At 34.8% G+C, this 20158-nt stretch overlaps 1 protein-coding gene across 1 annotated transcript in view; it reads left to right on the forward strand.

Moving 5' to 3' along the window:
- The window catches only part of slgA (proline dehydrogenase slgA), a 108102-nt gene that overhangs the window by 56190 nt on the left and 31754 nt on the right, over nucleotides 1-20158 (forward strand). Inside the window, exons 3-5 of the mRNA XM_089086695.1 lie at nucleotides 7656-7708; nucleotides 8543-8745; nucleotides 13488-13681. Of these exons, the coding sequence (XP_088942821.1) occupies nucleotides 7656-7708; nucleotides 8543-8745; nucleotides 13488-13681 (450 nt within the window). The remainder of the gene's footprint in view (nucleotides 1-7655; nucleotides 7709-8542; nucleotides 8746-13487; nucleotides 13682-20158) is intronic.

Genomic DNA, 20158 nt, shown 5'->3' on the forward strand with positions numbered 1-20158 from the left:
GGGATTAACCTACTAAGTAGGCGAGGGACCTTTAGAATGCCAATTTACAAAATAAATTTAGTTCTAACACCCCCGAAAAATTTTTAGTTGTTTTCTTTGTGGTTGTGAATTTTAAAATTTGAGATTTTCTTCTTTTTTTGCTAATTTCTATCAAATTCTAATAATAGTATTGGCTTCAGTGTTTTAAAAGGTGTTATGTCACCACGACCGTATCCAGGGGGGCTACGGGGTTTGAGGCCCTCTCCCAACTTTTGTCCGACTCGTAAAAACGTAACAAAAAATGCATATAAACAAATTTTGGATACGTTTTAAAGTTCCCCCCCCCCACTTCCGAGCAAAAATCATAGATATGCCCTCGTATGTTACCAATTTGCTACCCTGAACTAACATTCCCGGTTAAATTGGCCTAGTTCACCACGACCGTATCCAGCAGGGTGGCTACGGGGTTTGAGCCCTTCCCCTAATTTTTGTCCGACTCGTAAAAACGTAACGAAAAATGCATATAAACAAATTTTTGATGCGTTTTAAAGTTTTTTACCCTCCCCTCTTCCCACTCCCGAGCAAAAATTCTAGATACGCCCTCGTATGTTACCAATTTGCTACCCTGAACTAACATTTTCCGATAAATTGGCCTAGTTCATTTTCCAATAGTGTGGTTCTCAAGAAGCTTAGTTTTTCTCTTCTATCGGTGATGATTTGCCACGTGGATCGGTCTCCAAGAAGAAAATAACTAGGTCACCTTTGAACTCTTTGGAGAGGATTAGCCTATTATCTGTTAAAAAGATAAACGCAAAAACCAGGGGTGATTCGTCGTTACGCTGACGTCGCTAAGCTTGAAAAAGTAGTGTGTGGGTTGAATTGACTACGGAATTCACCTTAGACATAGAAACCGTATTTGGTTTATGATATTTTTTTCATGTTAAAAATGCCTTCTTTCTTTCTTTTTTTTTCTTCTTTGAAAACGCTCTTTGAAAATAGAAACAATTCGTAGAGTAAGACTTGTCATCAGAATGATCATTGGCAACCTTATATAATATTAACCTAAAAAAAACAGTTTTTTTAGGGAAGTAAAGAGCGAATTTGAAACTTAAAACGAACAAAAATTATTGCTTCACAATCTAACATGTATCAATAACATTAGTACAAATAAACCAACTAATTATATTTCCCTATGTTTGTAGGATTAGAGAAAACTAGCGCTTTACTGAAAATACAGAAACCAAGTATAAAAAACAAGAATGCTGATTTATTAGTTAAAAGTGAGTACGTAGCCTGACAACAACAAACTAATCTGTAAAGCTTTTCATAGTCTTACACCAGCTGTGATATCAGTAACTCAGTATACAATTAAATTTATCTTGAAAACATAAGCATAAAAATAAATACTTTTTTAATAACGGAATGCTGCATAGACACTGAACAGAATGCAGCAATATTGGATTGATTTATCATGTAACATTTTGGTCTCGTCAGCTATATAATACCAATAGTAAGTAGTAAATAATCATAAATTGTAAGAAATACAGTTTAGTATTACTCAAAATGAAGATCAAATAAACCATAATATGAACTCTGGAAGTCCGGTAATTTCTCCCTATACAACTGAAAAATTCCAAGTTATGATAAAAGTTTTAAAGCTAGTCTATAGTCCCAATACTGTCAAGATGGTTTTCCCTTTGAATTTGTCTACAAACTAATCATGACACGCCCTTTTCAGAACCAAAACGAGAGCCAATCATTGAATTGAATTTTGTGCAGAAGTGTTACCAAATTAAACGAAAAGAAAAATTAAGCAACAATCCTAAAATGCTTTATTTTTATACTGTAAAAAGTGTCCTTAATCGGTTTGCTTTTGCTCACTGTATATAAATAATAGATATAAATTATACAATGTGTATATATGTATATAAATATAATGTATATATAATATATGATGTATATAAATAATAAATATAAATTATATTATCTGTAAACAGTGTTTTTGCTGTCCCAAAACTTCTATATTGTTTTGTGTTTTCAGTAAAGCGCTAGTTTTCTATAATCTTACAACATGGGGAAATATGATTATTTGGTTTATTTGTGCTAGTTTTATTGATATATGCTAGATTGTGAAGCAATAATTTTTGTTTGTTTTAAGTTTAAACTTCGCTCTTTACTTCCCTCACAAAACTTTGTTTTTTTTAGGTTTATGTTTGCCCGTTTTTAATTTAAGGCAGCAGCAACACTGCAATTATCTTTTTAGTTTTTTTTTCGAGGGGGGGCGGCACCCTCATATGCGGAATAATTTCTGTTTGTTTTAAGTTTTAATGTCGCTCCTTGCTTTCAGCTGAAAATAAACTTAAATTTCTGACTGTTTTTCAAATAATGCCGAGAAATCCGCTTTTTGAATGTGGGCAACCTCGACAGTTAGGATGGAGTAACTATTTTTCTAAAGAAGAATTTTAAGGTTTTCAAAACCTAAGCAAAATGTAGGTTTCTAGCTTATTTCACTATATATCTTACTCATCCGTCCCCCCCCCCCCTGATAAACAACAAAAAATATTAGACATTCAGGTGTGGAATAGCAATAAACAAGAAAAAGTTGGAAAGTAACCTGACGACAAGAAAAAAACATCACAGAAAAAAAATACTAATAGATTATTATTGCTATGATTTCTCTATACACATAACAAATAGTTTTATTCTGTATATTAAATAGTAAAAAAAGGGAAAAATATGAATAAATAAATATAACAATAAGTAATCCTTCTTTGAAGATGCAACTTTGAATGGTTCCAGAACCATGTGCCTACCCTTCTCCAACTCCTAAGTGGCAAGGGGTTGGGGTCTGGGGCATAGTTTGTTCCAAAAATAGTATATGGAACATTTCACAAATCACAAAAAATAACGAGAATTGTGAATTAGCCGAAAAATAATCATATACAAGGTACAAAACCATGATTGAAATAAAAATGCCTGATTAAGAAACTGAACCCTTGCCATTCTGATTCAAAGTCTAACGCGCTAGTAATGGAACTACGGCGGCTGATGATCGAATTCAGTCTATTTGTTCTTGTAGGACCATAACTGTGCAAATTACAGCCCTTTTCCCAAAGACTATGGAGAGTTATATCATCACCGAAAGCATAGTTATTGGACCTTATTCAGCAAATACATTTGTAATTGGCTATTAGAAACCTTGAGCTAATAAAAGCTTCTATTGTAAAGAGTGAGGGCGTTAAACTATATTCGGCGAAGTTGAACTTTTACGAATAGGAGGAAGGGAAGGGTGGTACGTCAAGGAATAGTCACTTGGAATTTTGAGATTCAATTATTTGTTATTCTATGAATTTCTTCCTCTTAAGAACATTCGATATTTTAGAATCATTTTGCGAGCCTGAACGTCGGCTGACCGTGTTAAAGAGTTCATCGTGAATTCTCCCAACGGATTAATGAGACTCATTAAGGGGGCTGGGAGGGGGATTATACGGTAGAGGCTCTTGTAAATCTCCAGTTAAGGGTTTTGGATCATAACTATTACAATGGTACCGTTTTATGCTTCCAAGCTTTTCCACTTAAGAAGTGGCACCAAAGTGCCGTTTTTAGTACTATATGGCACTTACGGATGGTAGAACTGATAAAAAAAAAACACGTAGATATGATCACTAGCTTTTAAATGAGCCATTAAACATCACTCTAAGAAGTTCTGGCTGCCCCTAGCCCCAGCTTTTCCACTTGAGACATGGTACGAATAGTGCCATTTGGCACTTGCAGATGGTGGATTTATAGGCAAAATGTAAATATGAGAAATAGCTTTTATATGAGCTATTAAACATTTGTCTACGATGTTTTTGTATTCCGCTAGCCCCACCCCTTTAGAAATGGCACAGAAAGTGCCACTTTTATGCCATATGGACCTTGTAGATGGTAGAATTTATAAAAAAAAGAAGCCCGTAATTGTGAGAAATAGCTATTGAATGAGCCATTAACATCTCTCTATGATGTTCTGGTAAACCGCTAGCCCTGGTAAAAAAAATCAAAAAAAAAAATCGAGAGACCGATCAGTGCTGCCCATGCAAAAAGGTAATTGTCCTTGTTGTTCAAGACTTCCCTGTATTAGGTCTTCGAGTATGCTGATTCCAATGGTACAATTTTCATTTTGATCTGACGAAATTTTTTAGGGGTTTCAGGTTTTTTTTCGAAATTGCCATAAATATCTTTTCGCAGTAAACTTTTACTTTAAAGAGGAGCCGAAACAATAGTTACCATTCTTGATTCAGTGCCAGATGACAATTTTTTCGAAATTGCCATAAATTGCCAAAAAAAAAGTTTTTTTTTTCGAAATTGCCATAAATATCTTTTCGCAGTAAACTTTTACTTTAAAGAGGAGCCGAAACAATAGTTACCATTCTTGATTCAGTGCCAGATGACAATTTTTTCGAAATTTCAATAAATTGCCAAAAAAAAAGTTTTTTTTTTCGAAATTGCCATAAATATTTTTTCGCATTAAACTTTTACTTTAAAGAGGAGCCGAAACAATAGTTACCATTCTTGATTCAGTGCCAGGTGGCAATTTTTTTCACCAGGCATTTTTTTTTTTTTCTAAGCGCGTTTCTTTAACTTTTGGTTACTATGGTCTGCTGTTCGCTCTTTAATAGGTTGCAGCTGCCGCTGCAACCATGGTCTATTTCGTTTTATGTTATAGTACATACTTTTTTGGCTTGAAGAACCAGGTTTTTTATTGGTGCGTTCCACGCAAAGACATCTTTCGGGTCAGGGATTTACTCAGGGAGGTGGGGAGGGGGTGGGCTTGGGGCCTAGGCTTTCCAAAATCCTAAATTTTACTGAATTTCTAGGAACTTTTTTCAAAATAAAACTTTTTTGTTCCTCTCCCCCCCCAAAAAAAAAAAATTTTTCCCCTCCCGTGAAACAATATGCCAGCAGGTGCGCCATATTCAGGTCAATCTTTCAGTTTTGTTTTGTGTAACCCTTCCGGTATTCTTAAGGGTCCAGAGCCACTTGGAGGAACCAATTCACGGGTGTGTAAATCTTTAGAAAAATATCAGTGCGTTCGTAATCACTAGAAAAATATATAAGATTGAATGTGAAAATTGTATCATGATCATTTGGAAAACTGTGTCTTTTTCCACGTGCGTCTGCACTATCGGTTTTGGGCAAAGAATATTTTATTTGGTTAAGGTGTGCAAATACCCTGATTACGACTATTTTTACATAAAAAAAGTTCATATGTGAACGCAATAACGCTTTTGGTTGTCAGGACGTTTTTTTAATTTTGTGTTTAATCTCTTTATCTTACGACTGAGAGAGACAAAATTCCTAGAACTTGTGAAATCAATTTTTTTCTGAGATTTGAGTAAACAGTGACTACGAACTTTTTTTCCTGAGATTTGAGTAAATAGTGACTATGCGAACTATTTATCGGGGTTAATAAATATTGTAGATCTATTTGAATAAAAATCAAGCGAGTATTACTAAGTATCTTAATACTTTTTTTTTATATCGAAGTTCTTAAAGTTTATATCGATATTATTTTAATATTTTTTTTATATAAAATAAATATATATATATATATATATATATATATATATATATATATATATATATATATATATATATATATATAGGCTATGTACAGCACTAAGCCGCCCGAGGCCGACACAACTGCACACACTTTCTCTATCCTAATCTATTTAAATCCTTCCTCTTTACTCCTTCTCAAGAAGTTTTAATTTTCTTTAAATCCTTTCTTACGGCCTCTTTGCACTCCAGTTGGGGACGACCTCCTTTTCGTTTGGCTCTAAATGGATGGCCGAAAAGGTCGATCTTTGAGAATCTTTCTTTATCAGCAAACAATGTCATAGCCAACGCAACTTTTTTCTCATTATGACCCTAGATCAAACAGTTCGTGGTAACGAACTGTAAGTAAGGAGCGACCCGGCTCAATAGTAACCGAAACTATAAAAAAAAATAATTTTGATACCAATAGATGCATCAAAAGAACCAGATTTTTATGCTGATTTCAAATATATATATATATATATATATATATATATATATATATATATATATATATATATATATATATATATATATATATATATATATATATATATATATATATATAATATATATATATATATATATATATATATTATGAGCATTGTATGTTGTATTCCATTTTATGTTGAACCTTCTTAACGTAATTGCAGGGTCTGGGAGTCAATAGTTTGCCGAAAATCCAGGTTCCCTATTGGTTTTGGCTAAGAGCTATCAATTGAGTTTTTAAAATAAATACTAGCCCTATCTTGTCTCAAAACTCAATCTATGCGTAATTCTGAAAAATTTAGTTGTCATTTTTGTAATTTTTTTTAAGATTAATAAAAACTTAGTCAAGTCTACATTAGAAATTGCTCACTAATTGATTGTTGTGTCAGAATGATATAAACTAGGCATGGACGTACCCAAAGGTTGCCTTAGACCCCCTCCCACGAAAAATTCTACAATTTTTGGATTTTCGGAGCACTTTTTAATCAAATTTTAATTATGGTTCTTTTCTCTCATTGCCCCCCCCGCGGGGGGGGGGGCAATGAGAGAAACCCGGGGGTTTCTCTCATTGCCGGAAACATGGCTGAAACCAGCAAAGGAGGGAATTACGGATTCTCATATTGTAAACTCAATCGCAAACGGGGCCACATATCCCACACATACTCATATTACAATTGACAACAAAATATTAATTAATGATAACATGTAATCCTATATTGTTTGATTGGCGAGGTAGCAAATTATTTTGAGTGCCTTGTTCCGTCAAAACTTATACCTATCACAAAAATTATCCGTATAAAATTAAGCTAATCTGTATGCGTCTCACAAATAGTGCTCTCTACAACCCCCAAACATCCTGTTCCAGTTTTTTTTTTTTCTTCTTCTTTATTTGACGTAAGAAGCAGTTTTGGCTTTATCTATTTTATGTGTTTTATTGAGATCAAAAACTTGAAAAGAACGGAGCTTAAACAGAAAAACAAAACATAGAAAAAAGATGAAAATTTGCACCAGCAGAACAACAAATTTGAGGAAAGATCGATTTTTTTTTTTTTACCAGCTCCTAACTAGGAATGTTGTATAGTTTTAGTCAGATTACTCTTGTCAACAGTGCAAGAATAAAAATACAACAGTCTCGTAACATGGTACTCTCTGGTACCAGTGTAGACGTTAGCCTTGGATTTCTAGCGAATATCTGCCGAAACATGGTTTTGAAAGCTAGTTTGGATTGACTTTCATAAATTGGCAATATTCATTCTTACACATGGCAAACATATTTGGAAAAGTGATAATTTAAAAGAGAATACACATTTGACAGAAAAAAAGAATGGCTAATTTTTATTATTTTCTGACGAGGTGTGCCTGTCATAAGTTGATGAAACTCTTTCCCCAGACGCAAACACAGAATTTAGGGTTTTATTCGTCTTTTAAACATATCGTTGAGAAACATTAGAAAATGAGATGGGTGTCAGAAAATGAGGTTAAACGAGAGGGGGTCATTTCCCCCTCTTTTGTCTGCCTTTCTTGTGCATGTATCTCATTTTGTCATCTAAAGTTGTGGATTATCCTTTACACTTTCCTGCACTTTCTTTTATCCTTTAATTTCCTTTCAGGTCCTGTACCTCATCTGCTGATTCAGAAATTAACGCTATAGGAAAAGAAACAGGTGAGTCTAATACTAAAACTATGCTAAACTAATTATCTTATAAACAATTGGGCTAAGGTCCCGAAACTAAGTTTACTTTTTGGAAGTACTTCGCTAGGTAGAAGATACCCAGCTTCTCCTCTCTGATGGTATAGTAAAATAAATTAAACGCTTTTAGAAAGGATGTAAGTAAGTGTTTTAGATTTATTTTTTTAGTCATTTCAGAATTTTAGTCTTTCCTTTAGAGGATGAGCGATTGCTGAAAAAATTTAACTAATACTAAAATACTAAAGTATCAACAATAAAACTAACCTATTTATACAGAACAAATAAATATTTTCGGTTCACAGATAGTTACGATTCATTCACTAGATGTGTCTGAGAGAGCTCTCAGAGCTCTCTACCAAAGTCTTCGGTTGTAAATGCTTAAGTATTTCTGTTGATGATGATCGCTGTACATGTGATCGAAATAACCAGACTTTTGTATCTGTTTTTGCTGTCTTATCAGTGGACTTATCCCCATTTCAAAGTTTATTTGTTCGTCTTAGAAAAACTAACTTTTAGAAAATCTTAAAAAAGAAACCCTAGAAAACCACAAAATTAAAAATAAATGTATTGCCAAAAACTGCACAACCACATATTTAGTTCATTTTAATTAAAAACGTGTTTGCCGAATTTTTTGTAATTCTTTAAAATGTATGACTTCTTTGGGTTTTAGTTCTTTGGAATACCGATATCTGAAACTCTGTGATAAGAACCTCTGTTGAAATATTTGCAACATGATCAGCAGTCTTTGGACTCTGTACCTTTTAGCAACTTAAACCCCATGCCTGTTTTAATCTGTTTCTTTTATAGAACATGCTCGGTACCAAGCCCACGAAGAATTCGGTGATAGGCGATATAAAGCAACTGCCCGAACTTACTTCTACGAAAACGAAGCCAAATGCGACAAAAACATGGAAATTTTTTTGCGTTGTATTGAAGCTGTTTCAGGAGCAACTCATGGCACGGGTTTTGCAGCTATAAAGATGACAGCTCTAGGAAGGCCCCAGCTATTGGTATTTATTCCTCTTCTTTCTAAACAGTGTTTTAGATAGACAGATTTTTTTTTGCGTTGTATTGAAGCTGTTTCAGGCGCAACTCATGGTACGGGTTTTGCAGTTATAAAGATGACAGCTTTAGGAAGGCCCCAGCTTTTGGTATTTATTCCTCTTTTTTTTCTAAATGATGCTTCAGTTGAGGAAATGATAAAATTAAAGCAAATTATTCAAACTATAAAAAAGATTATAAAACCAAAAAACTAAATAAAAAAGGGAAACTTCGCTGATGCAGTACAAATTCTCGGAGACTGAAGCCAGCTCGAGATCTCCCTCATCTGAATCATCACTTGGTCCATCATTTTCATGGGTAGCTTCTGCCTCCATAGCTCGGTATGGTGAGGGCTCTGACTCAGAGGGATATAACTTTGCAGCCTGGATTAGAAAATGGTGATGGCACTGTTCAGGCTTCTATGTTTCAAGGAAGAGGGATCTAGCAATGTACTGCTTCAGGTACGTGTTCTTCGCCCCTGACCTCTTGCGGTTTTTTCTTCAAAGAGTGTCATAGCTTCCCAACACACTGAATATGGATGATTGCATATTCAAGGTCAACAAAACTTTTCCAACGATTGATGTGGTGATGAGTATAGCCGAGGTCTGACAGACCAGAGTAGGCTCTCCGGCTTTCACTCTTTATTGTTGAATCCAGTGGCGGATCCAGGGGGCGAGGGGGCGTGCCCCCTAACATAGTCTGAAGAAGTATAATTTACTTAATTAATGCAATTTTTCGTTGATTAAACTTGCTCCTAACGCAACTTTATCGGATCAGCCTATTTGGGCCCCCCCCCCCACCCCAAAAAAAATCCTGAATCCGCCACTGGCTGAAACTGGTATCATATATCTCTGTATGAGAGGCATCAGAATTGTCCCTTATCAGGGTCTCACCATCTGCCAGGAGAGTGATTATAATTTTTTTTTTTTTTTTTTTTTTTGCCCTCTCAATTCCTCCAAATACCCAAATTTGTCTGAGAGACCTCCCTGGTTATATTTCCGACGAACCAACAAACTTCTATCTCTTTTTAAAACAACGCCCTCACCTCCTATGAGTAGTTAGTGTCGAACCCATTGCTCCAGTACTTTACTACAAAACGATCTCCAGTCCACACTTGCTTTGAACCCAATCTGTAGCTCTCGTATGACAAAACGATGGTTCCACAAGGCACTTAAAGAGTGATAAATAAACAACATTTTTTTTCTCTTGGGTCTTGAGACATGAGCTCTGTGAATAAAAAAAAATAACATTGTAAATAATTGAGAAAAAAGTATTAAAAACAAACTATGTAATATTTGAATTAATTTAATTGAAAAAAATAGTTTCCCACAAAATATTTTTTGAGCATTTAAAAATACTCTAAAAGTAAAACTTATTTGACTTTTTTTTAACCTGTTGTCTAATTGATTTTTAAAAGTGAAAATATTTAAAAAATCTACCATTTAATGCTAAAAAAAACATTTGATCTCTAGATGTACTTTATATTCTACATGTTTAAGGCACAAATTGAAAAAATATCACTAAATAAAAGCTGAAAAAAGTAATAAATGCTAACTATTTTAAACTAAAAGAAAGAAAACATACCTGACAAAAATAATAATAACTATAAACTGAAAAATAACAGATATTAATTAATGCAAACTAAAAGAGATAAAAAAAAAACATGCGTGAAAAAAATAGCAGTAGATACAAACTGAATAAAGTAATAAACATAAATTAATAGGAACTAAAATAAAAACATGCCTAAAAAATTCAAATCTGATATCATCTTTCTCAAAAAGTAAAATTAAAAATTTTAAATTGTCTTTAGATTTTCAAAAGTTACCATCTTTCTCAAAAATTTAAAAGCTGCATCAGGGCAGGTACAACGTTCACAAATTGACCTGACTCATTAAAATGAATTTGGGAAGCAATACTAAGAAACCTTGGTAAATAAAACTTGTGAATCCAGCCCATTCGTATTCTGACTATACTTTATAACTAACTATATTTAGTTAATTATAATATATAATTATAACTATAAAAAATAATTTTTCAATTCGTGCATAAAAACATGCCATTTTCTACAGATGCCAGGAAAATTTCTGACATTTAAGGATAATATTTTAAAATGAAATTTATGTGGAATTTTTTTGCTATAAATCAGTGCCTTTGGAATGTATTACTTTTGAATCATTGAATTATAAACAAATAGTCTGTTTTAAACCACTTTTTAAACCCATTTCTTGTGGGGATCACAATTTCTGTGGTGACAAATAAATTTGCCGTTTAAGGGCTCAAAATGGAATTTGTCCCAATTTGTCCCTGGGGCAATTGTTATATTTGGAAAGGGGATACAAAAGCATCACCTGCTGTATTCACCTTCTTTATAATTAAATTATATGGGAAAACAAAAATTTACCGTGTAAACTCAAAACGAAGCCTAAACTACCAAAAAGTGAGCGGAATCACTTTTGAGTGATTCCAGACCACTGTGCCTTTTAAGGACCACAACATAATTTTCACTTTACTGAAAACAATTTTTATTTCGACCTATGTTTTTATTTTTCATAATATTAAAAAGTCACCGTAATAGCAAAAAAAAAAATGAACGTGGATTGACAGTTTGATACATATACTGACATTAATTCTTTAGTCTCAACAATTTTGAATTTATTAAAGTTGTAAGGGGTTAAGGATTTTTTTTTTAATGAAGTTACTGAGAAGAGGTATTCCTCGATTCCTTTTTTTTGGGGGGGGGGGGCAATTTCTTTTTAATGGATATAAAGAGGTATTTTTCTAAATCTAGAGTAATGTTCCTTAATAGTACTAACGTGGTAGTAGTCGCCATTATAAATTTTGAGTTGTCATTTTGCCAAGTTTCTTGGAGTCACTTAATTGGAGTCACTGTAGCTATAGACCTGGATTATCAAGACAAATATTTTTGCGGCCACGGAGTGGAACGACCTGGTCACAGTTTTCTGCTCGGTATATCTTTCCGAGATCTTGAAGTCACTTGTTGTGATTCAGCGGAAATGGAGTGATGTGACCCGGGATATCTTTCCGAGATCTTGAAGTCACTTGTTGTGATTCAGCGGAAATGGAGTGATGTGACCCGGTCACAATTTTCTGCCTGGCAGGTTTTGCCAAGTTCTTGGGGTTACTTACTGTGAGTCACTTGCATGGAGTCACTATAGTTATTGATGTTGGTTATCCAGACGTGTATTTTCGGCGGCCACTTAGTGAAACGGTCCGGTCCCAGTTGTTTTAGTCACTTACTGTGAGTCACTATAGTTATTGACGTGGATTATCAAGACGTGTGTTTTGGCAGCCACGGAGTGTACGACCTGGTCACAGTTTTCTGCTCGGTATATCTTTCCGAGATCTTGAAGTCACTTGTTGTGATTCAGCGGAAATGGAGTGATGTGACCCGGTCACAATTTTCTGCCTGGCAGGTTTTGCCAAGTTCTTGGGGTTACTTACTGTGAGTCCCTTACATGGAGTCACTATAGTTATTGATGTTGATTATCCAGACGTGTATTTTCGGTGGCCACTTAGTGAAACGGTCCGGTCCCAGTTGTTTTAGTCACTTACTGTGAGTCACTATAGTTATTGACGTGGATTATCAAGACATGTGTTTTGGCAGCCACGGAGTGTACGACCTGGTCACAGTTTTCTGCTCGGTATATCTTTCCGAGATCTTGAAGTCACTTGTTGTGATTCAGCGGAAATGGAGTGATGTGACCCGGTCACAATTTTCTGCCTGGCAGGTTTTGCCAAGTTCTTGGGGTTACTTACTGTGAGTCACTTGCATGGAGTCACTATAGTTATTGATGTTGATTATCCAGACGTGTATTTTCGGTGGCCACTTAGTGAAACGGTCCGGTCCCAGTTGTTTTAGTCACTTACTGTGAGTCACTATAGTTATTGACGTGGATTATCAAGACATGTGTTTTGGCAGCCACGGAGTGTACGACCTGGTCACAGTTTTCTGCTCGGTATATCTTTCCGAGATCTTGAAGTCACTTGTTGTGATTTAGCGGAAATGGAGTGATGTGACCCGGTCACAATTTTCTGCCTGGCAGGTTTTGCCAAGTTCTTGGGGTTACTTACTGTGAGTCACTTGCATGGAGTCACTATAGTTATTGATGTTGATTATCCAGACGTGTATTTTCGGTGGCCACTTAGTGAAACGGTCCGGTCCCAGTTGTTTTAGTCACTTACTGTGAGTCACTATAGTTATTGACGTGGATTATCAAGACATGTGTTTTGGCAGCCACGGAGTGTACGACCTGGTCACAATTCTCTGCTCGGCACGTCTTCCCAAGTTCTTGGAGTCAAGTTCCTGTGATTGGGCGTGAGCTTGGCCGAATGATTTACAGCGGAAATCTGATGGATTTTTATAATTATCATTTTATCTGATTTTGGTCTTAGTTAAATAATTAATAAAAACTTATATACGGGAATTAATATAAGTGAATTAATGTCTGAGATGACTTGATAGTTCGTTGACGGGGGCTATTTTTTATTTTTTCTTTATTTATATAGATTTAAGTGTTGGAGTTAGCCTGACGAACCGAAAGGTTCTCCGGCTTTTATTTGGTTGCAAATTTCTCTGTAAACAAAATGATACTCCTCAAAAAAAGCAATATTGTATCAATGAATTTAGTAAATATTATAATTATAACCTGACAAATAATATTTGTATAATATTTAATATTTTCTTTTGTAGCTTCAGTTGTCTGAAACCATTATGAGAGCCCGCCAGTATTTCTCTGATGTGACAAAGGTAGACATTACTGGTAACATCATGGCTAAACACGTTTCACCCAAGTTGTTTGAGAGGAGGTTCAAGGAGGCAGATATTTCAGTTGATAATCCAGAGATTCAAAAATGGCTGAAACAAATGACTTATGACAAAGAAGGGTAAGAGGCGGCTGTCATTTCCATTCACCATCCCCCCGAAATCCTGAATTTTTCTGAATTTTTGGGCACTTCTAATTCAAATCAAATAAATTTTTTCTATTGTCCCCCCCCCCCAAAAAAAAAGTTTCTGAGTATATCATTATTTAGTATCTTGACAATTTTTTTAACCTTGGGGTTTTTCATGAGTAAATCTTGAGATATTAGGTCTTATTCGCTGACAAATCAGATTCTTGACATGAGATTTAGATGGAGCAAAGAAGTTTTTAAAACTGGGTTTTATAATTGCAACTATAGAACGGCAAAGTTCGTAACCGGTGAAATCCACAATCCCAAATTATAATTTTTCTTTCTTGAAAAGTTGTCTTGCTCAAAATCTAGATTATGGATTCACGATTCTGTTGTTTTAATGATCTAGATTGGGGGTGAACGTCATATTTGACGTTTATAATACTGAAAACCCAGATTTGTCGTTTTGATGATCTAGATTGTGAATAGGACGTTATATTTGACGTTCTTAAGACTGAAAACCAGATCATCGTTCCAGTGACCTTGATTGTGAATGGAACGTTATATTTAACGTTCTTAAGGCTGTCAAACTAAATCGTTGTTCTGATGACCTAGATTATAAATGGAGTCATGTCTGACCTTCATAACACTGACAAACAAGATCGTCGTTCTGATGACGTAGATTGTGAGTGGAACGTCATATTTGGCGTTCATAACATTGAAAAACCAGATTCTTGACTCAAGATTCAGAATTAGCTATGAACAAAGAAGTTTTAAAATTAGATTAGTGAATTTCAGCTTTGTAAAAGCAAAATTTGTAAACCCAACACACGATCCGGCAAAATCCCATTCCCAAATCAAAATTTTCTTTCAAGTATAATTGTCATATTCACAACTAGGTAATAAACTCACAAATCTGCTTGGTTTATATATATATATATATATATATATATATATATATATATATATATATATATATATATATTGGTGACATAGATTGTGGGTGAAATGCTATATTTGATTTTCATAGGTTTTCATAACACCAAAAGCGCCGATTTGTTGTTCTGATGATCTAGATTGTGAGTGGAACTTCATATTTGACGTTAATAACAGTGATAAACTAGTTTCTTGCCACAAGATTAAAAAAATCTTGTTTTTAATAATAGCTTGAATTTGATCTGTGTGGATTTATAATTTAGTTTGTCAGCGAGAAGGGCACAAGAGAAATGTGCTCATCTCAAAAAGAACACAAATGGAATGCCACCCCGAAATAGCATAAGAGAAATAAGGGTATTATGCTCATCGGCCGCAGACCATGGTTCTGACACCAAAACTGTTTGCATCACCAAAAACACTACTGTTCAAAACGCAAGAACATTTACATTTTGATCAGTTGCGTCGGAGGTGCCAGGTCTTTGGTTGCTACCATAGAGGCTGCTGAGCAACCTTTAGTTGCCACCTTAGAGGCTGCTGAGCAACCTTTAGTTGCCACCTTAGAGGCTGCTGAGCAACCTTTAGTTGCCACCTTAGAGGCTGCTGAGCAACCTTTAGTTGCCACCTTAGAGGCTGCTGAGCAACCTTTAGTTGCCACTGCCTTTGCCAAGCACAAATATAAGGTCATGGAGGGTTTATTAACTTGTGAATGACTATTGTATAGGGAGAATTCTTGTCGGGGATAACAACTCACGCTTCTGGTAATTATAATGATACTATGGTTACCAAAGCTAGCGGCGCATTAAGCTTGTTGCTGGTGATATTAATTGTTCCATTTAGAAAAAATTTAAAGTCCTAAGAAGTCGAATTTTGCCTATAATGTTGTAAGTCGAATGCTTTAACTTGTGTCTTTTATGCTAATTTTTGAAATATTCATTTCTTGTTCAAAATGTTATTTTTGCCCAAGGTGTGAGTTGGGAAAATGGTTTAAAAAGATATGAATTGTGTTGAATAATATGGTAAATTACGAAGCAAACTGCAACAGGTTATGAATGCTCTCTGCAATCGGTTATGATTAGCTTATTTTGTGTGAGAAAAACTACGATGTAGGTATATCTTGATTTAATATTTTATATATAGACATGGTTAGGAATTAGGTTAGGTATTTAATATAATGGGTTTTGCGTGGCCTGTTTTCCATAATTTTCTGTTGTAGTTCCCATAATTTTGTTAATAAAGTATTATATTTTAATCATATTTTGGTATATTTCATAAGGATTAGCCTAACTTCACTCCTTGGGTGTGTTCTGAATAATTAACAAGTACCATATTATTAACTAATTTAATTAATTGATCAATTAAGTTAAGTAATTAATCAAATTAATTCAATTACTTTTTTGAATTAAACTAAATGTTGTAGAATTAAATTCCAGCAATGTTACTATTGTCCCACTTAAATTAAATAAAAATAGGAAATTCATTTCCTGTGTTAAATTAAATAAAAACAGGAAAAAAATCATTAAATAAAAAAGGAAAAGGATGTAATGTCATTAAAAAGGAAAAGGAAAGGGATGTAATAAAAACAGGATGTATTTGGAATAAAAAAGGAAAAGGAAGATCTTGTGTAGTATGTAGATGCTCGAATCAGAGCCCCTGTGACTCTGATCCTGACGGGATGGTTGTGACTTTTTTCTTAATTTGTGCAATTAAATTGTTTTTTTTATTAAATGATTAATAAATAACCAGTTTAATTGATTTGATCAGTTGGTATAATTGGTCTAATTAATTATTTTGAATTAAACTTGTCATTGGAAAACTAAATTCCTTTACTGGAGTCTAATGCAGTATATATATGCTCAAAATTAGATCTTCTGTAGCTCTGAACCCGATGGGATGGTTGTGAGGCTTTTTCTTAATTTGTGAAACCAAGTTATTTTTAATAAGTTAATTAGTTACTTTAATTATCATTTTAATACTTCTAATTAATTAAAACCAATTAATCAAATTAATTGGATTTAATTTTTAATGAAATTACGCTTGTTATTAGAGAACTAAATTCCAGCAATAGTACAGTCGTCTCATTTCAGTTACATAGATATACGATGTGTTTGGAATCAGGAAGAGCAAAGAACACCTAATGTGCAGCATGTAGATGCTCAAAATCAGAGCTCCTGTAGCTCTGAACCTGACGGGATGGTTGCTACGTTCGTAAATTTAAATGTAGAATTTCACTTCGAATGGTGAAGGTCAAATATGTATTTGGTGTCGAAAAGATGGAGGGCCACCAGCCGTGGAGTATATTTTAAATGTTGATGCTCAGAATTGGAGCTTCTGTAATTATTTCACGGGATGGTTGTGACCTTGGTAAATTTATTGTAGAATTTCACTTCAGATGGTGAAGGTTTAATCTGGTGTTTTCTGCGGTAGCTTGCACCATCTAAAAAAAGTTTGGTTTTCTTCACTCTTGTAGTAGCAGCTTTCTTCTTTTTTTGAAATATTCTTCTGCTTCTGATAATGGATTCTGCGAGGCTCAAAGAAAAAATGTTGGCCAAACATTGCCTATTTTTTCTGTTTTCATCCTAGTTCCAGTCGAAAGACTATGACTTCCCTACCCCTCTCTGCAGGAAGGCTATGGTCTAAAATGTTTATTTTGTGGCCTGGTGAAACTGTGGCGTAAATAATTGCATTTTTATTTTGTATTTCATATCTCCTCTTCGTAAAAAAAAGGAAAAACTAGTCCAAAAATGCGCTGCATGTGTATTTTTGATATTTGTACTCGCAGCTTCCAGTGAAAATGTTGGCGAAAAATGCAATTTATCTGTACTTTCGATAAAAAAAATTTCTCATAGCTTGCATAGCCTAACTTTTTTTTCTAAATCGTTCCACCACCCCCTCTCTGCGGGAAGACTATGGTCTAAAATGTTATTTAAGGCCTAATTGGTGTAAATGATTGTATTTTAATTTCATATTTAATATTTATTCTCCATCAAGAAAAAAAAGACCAAAAATGCGCTGCATTCGTGTTTTCGATATTTGTGCTCGCAGCTTCTACAACCTAAACTCTTTCTGTTTTCTTAACTGGTACAACAGCTCTGTGTCTTTTTTGGTTTTGTAAAAAAAAAAAAAGCTAATCCTCTTGATCAGTCAAGAAGTCCCTGTGGTCTCTTTCCCGGTGAAATGATGGCGGAAAACTCACTATATTTGTATTTTTTTAGAGTCAAATCTTTATATATTACCTAAACATTTTTTTCACGTTTATAACGATAGCTTTCTTCTTCTTTTCGAAACACTCACTGGGATTCCCTATAAAAATGTGTGCCAAAAGTGCGCTATGTTTGCATTAGTAGCTTTGTGCGAAAAGTGTTTCTTTTAGAGACACTCACTGGGATTCCCTATAAAAATGTGTGCCAAAAGTGCGCTATGTTTGCATTAGTAGCTTTGTGCGAAAAGTGTTTCTTTTCGAAACACTCACTGGGATTCCCTATAAAAATGTGTGCCAAAAGTGCGCTATGTTTGCATTAGTAGCTTTGTGCGAAAAGTGTTTCTTTTCGAAACACTCACTGGGATTTCCTATAAAAATGTGTGCCAAAAGTGCGCTATGTTTGCATTAGTAGCTTTGTGCGAAAAGTGTTTCTTTTTGAAACACTCACTGGGATTCCCTATAAAAATGTGTGCCAAAAGTGCGCTATGTTTGCATTAGTAGCTTTGTGCGAAAAGTGTTTCTTTTCGAAACACTCACTGGGATTCCCTATAAAAATGTGTGCCAAAAGTGCTCTATGTTTGCATTAGTAGCTTTGTGCGAAAAGTGTTTCTTTTCGAAACACTCACTGGTATTCCCTATAAATATGTGTGCCAAAAGTGCGCTATGTTTGCATTAGTAGCTTTGTGCGAAAAGTGTTTCTTTTCGAAACACTCACTGGGATTCCCTATAAAAATGTGTGCCAAAAGTGCGCTATGTTTGCATTAGTAGCTTTGTGCGAAAAGTGTTTCTTTTCGAAACACTCACTGGGATTCCCTATAAAAATGTGTGCCAAAAGTGCACTATGTTTGCATTCGTAGCTTTGTGCGAAAAGTGTTTCTTTTCGAAACACTCACTGGGATTCCCTCTAAAAATGTGTGCCAAAAGTGCGCTATGTTTGCATTAGTAGCTTTGTGCGAAAAGTTTTTCTTTTCGAAACACTCACTGGGATTCCCTATAAAACTGTGTGCCAAAAGTGCGCTATGTTTGCATTAGTAGCTTTGTGCGAAAAGTGTTTCTTTTCGAAACACTCACTGGGATTCCCTATAAAAATGTGTACCAAAAGTGAACTATGTTTGCATTCTTATCTTTGTGCGAAAAGTGTTTCTTTTCGGAACACTCACTGGGATTCACTATAAAAATGTGTACATAAAGTGCACTATGTTTGCATTCGTATCTTTGTGCGAAAAGTGTTTCTTTTCGAAACACTCACTGGGATTCCCTATAAAAATGTGTGCCAAAAGTGCTCTATGTTTGCATTAGTAGCTTTGTGCGAAAAGTGTTTCTTTTCGAAACACTCACTGGGATTCCCTATAAAAATGTGTGCCAAAAGTGCGCTATGTTTGCATTAGTAGCTTTGTGCGAAAAGTGTTTCTTATCGAAACACTCACTGGGATTCCCTATAAAAATGTGTGCCAAAAGTGCGCTATGTTTGCATTAGTAGCTTTGTGCGAAAAGTGTTTCTTTTCGAAACACTCACTGGGATTCCCTATAAAAATGTGTGCCAAAAGTGCTCTCTGTTTGCATTTGTAGCTTTGTGCGAAAAGTGTTTCTTTTCGAAACACTCACTGGGATTCCCTATAAAAATGTGTGCCAAAAGTGCGCTATGTTTGCATTAGTAGCTTTGTGCGAAAAGTGTTTCTTTTCGAAACACTCACTGGGATTCCCTATAAAAATGTGTGCCAAAAGTGCGCTATGTTTGCATTAGTAGCTTTGTGCGAAAAGTATTTCTTTTCGAAACACTCACTGTGATTCCCTATAAAAATGTGTGCCAACAGTGCTCTATGTTTGCATTCGTAGCTTTGTGCGAAAAGTGTTTCTTTTCGCAACACTCACTGGGATTCCCTATAAAAATGTGTGCCAAAAGTGCGCTATGTTTGCATTAGTAGCTTTGTGCGAAAAGTGTTTCTTTTCGAAACACTCACTGGGATTCCCTATAAAAATGTGTGCCAAAAGTGCGCTATGTTTGCATTAGGAGCTTTGTGCGAAAAGTTTTTCTTTTCGAAACACTCACTGGGATTCCCTATAAACATGTGTGCCAAAAGTGCGCTATGTTTGCATTAGTAGCTTTGTGCGAAAAGTGTTTCTTTTCGAAACACTCACTGGGATTCCCTATAAAAATGTGTGCCAAAAGTGCGCTATGTTTGCATTAGTAGCTTTGTGCGAAAAGTGTTTCTTTTCGAAACACTCACTGGGATTCCCTATAAAAATGTGTACCAAAAGTGCACTATGTTTGCATTCGTAGCTTTGTGCGAAAAGTGTTTCTTTTCGAAACACTCACTGGGATTCCCTATAAAAAT

This window comes from Artemia sp. Qi Xiang Cuo, chromosome 3 (assembly GCF_049724085.1).
Source record: "Artemia sp. Qi Xiang Cuo chromosome 3, ASM4972408v1, whole genome shotgun sequence".
Classification (NCBI taxonomy): domain Eukaryota; kingdom Metazoa; phylum Arthropoda; class Branchiopoda; order Anostraca; family Artemiidae; genus Artemia; species Artemia sp. Qi Xiang Cuo.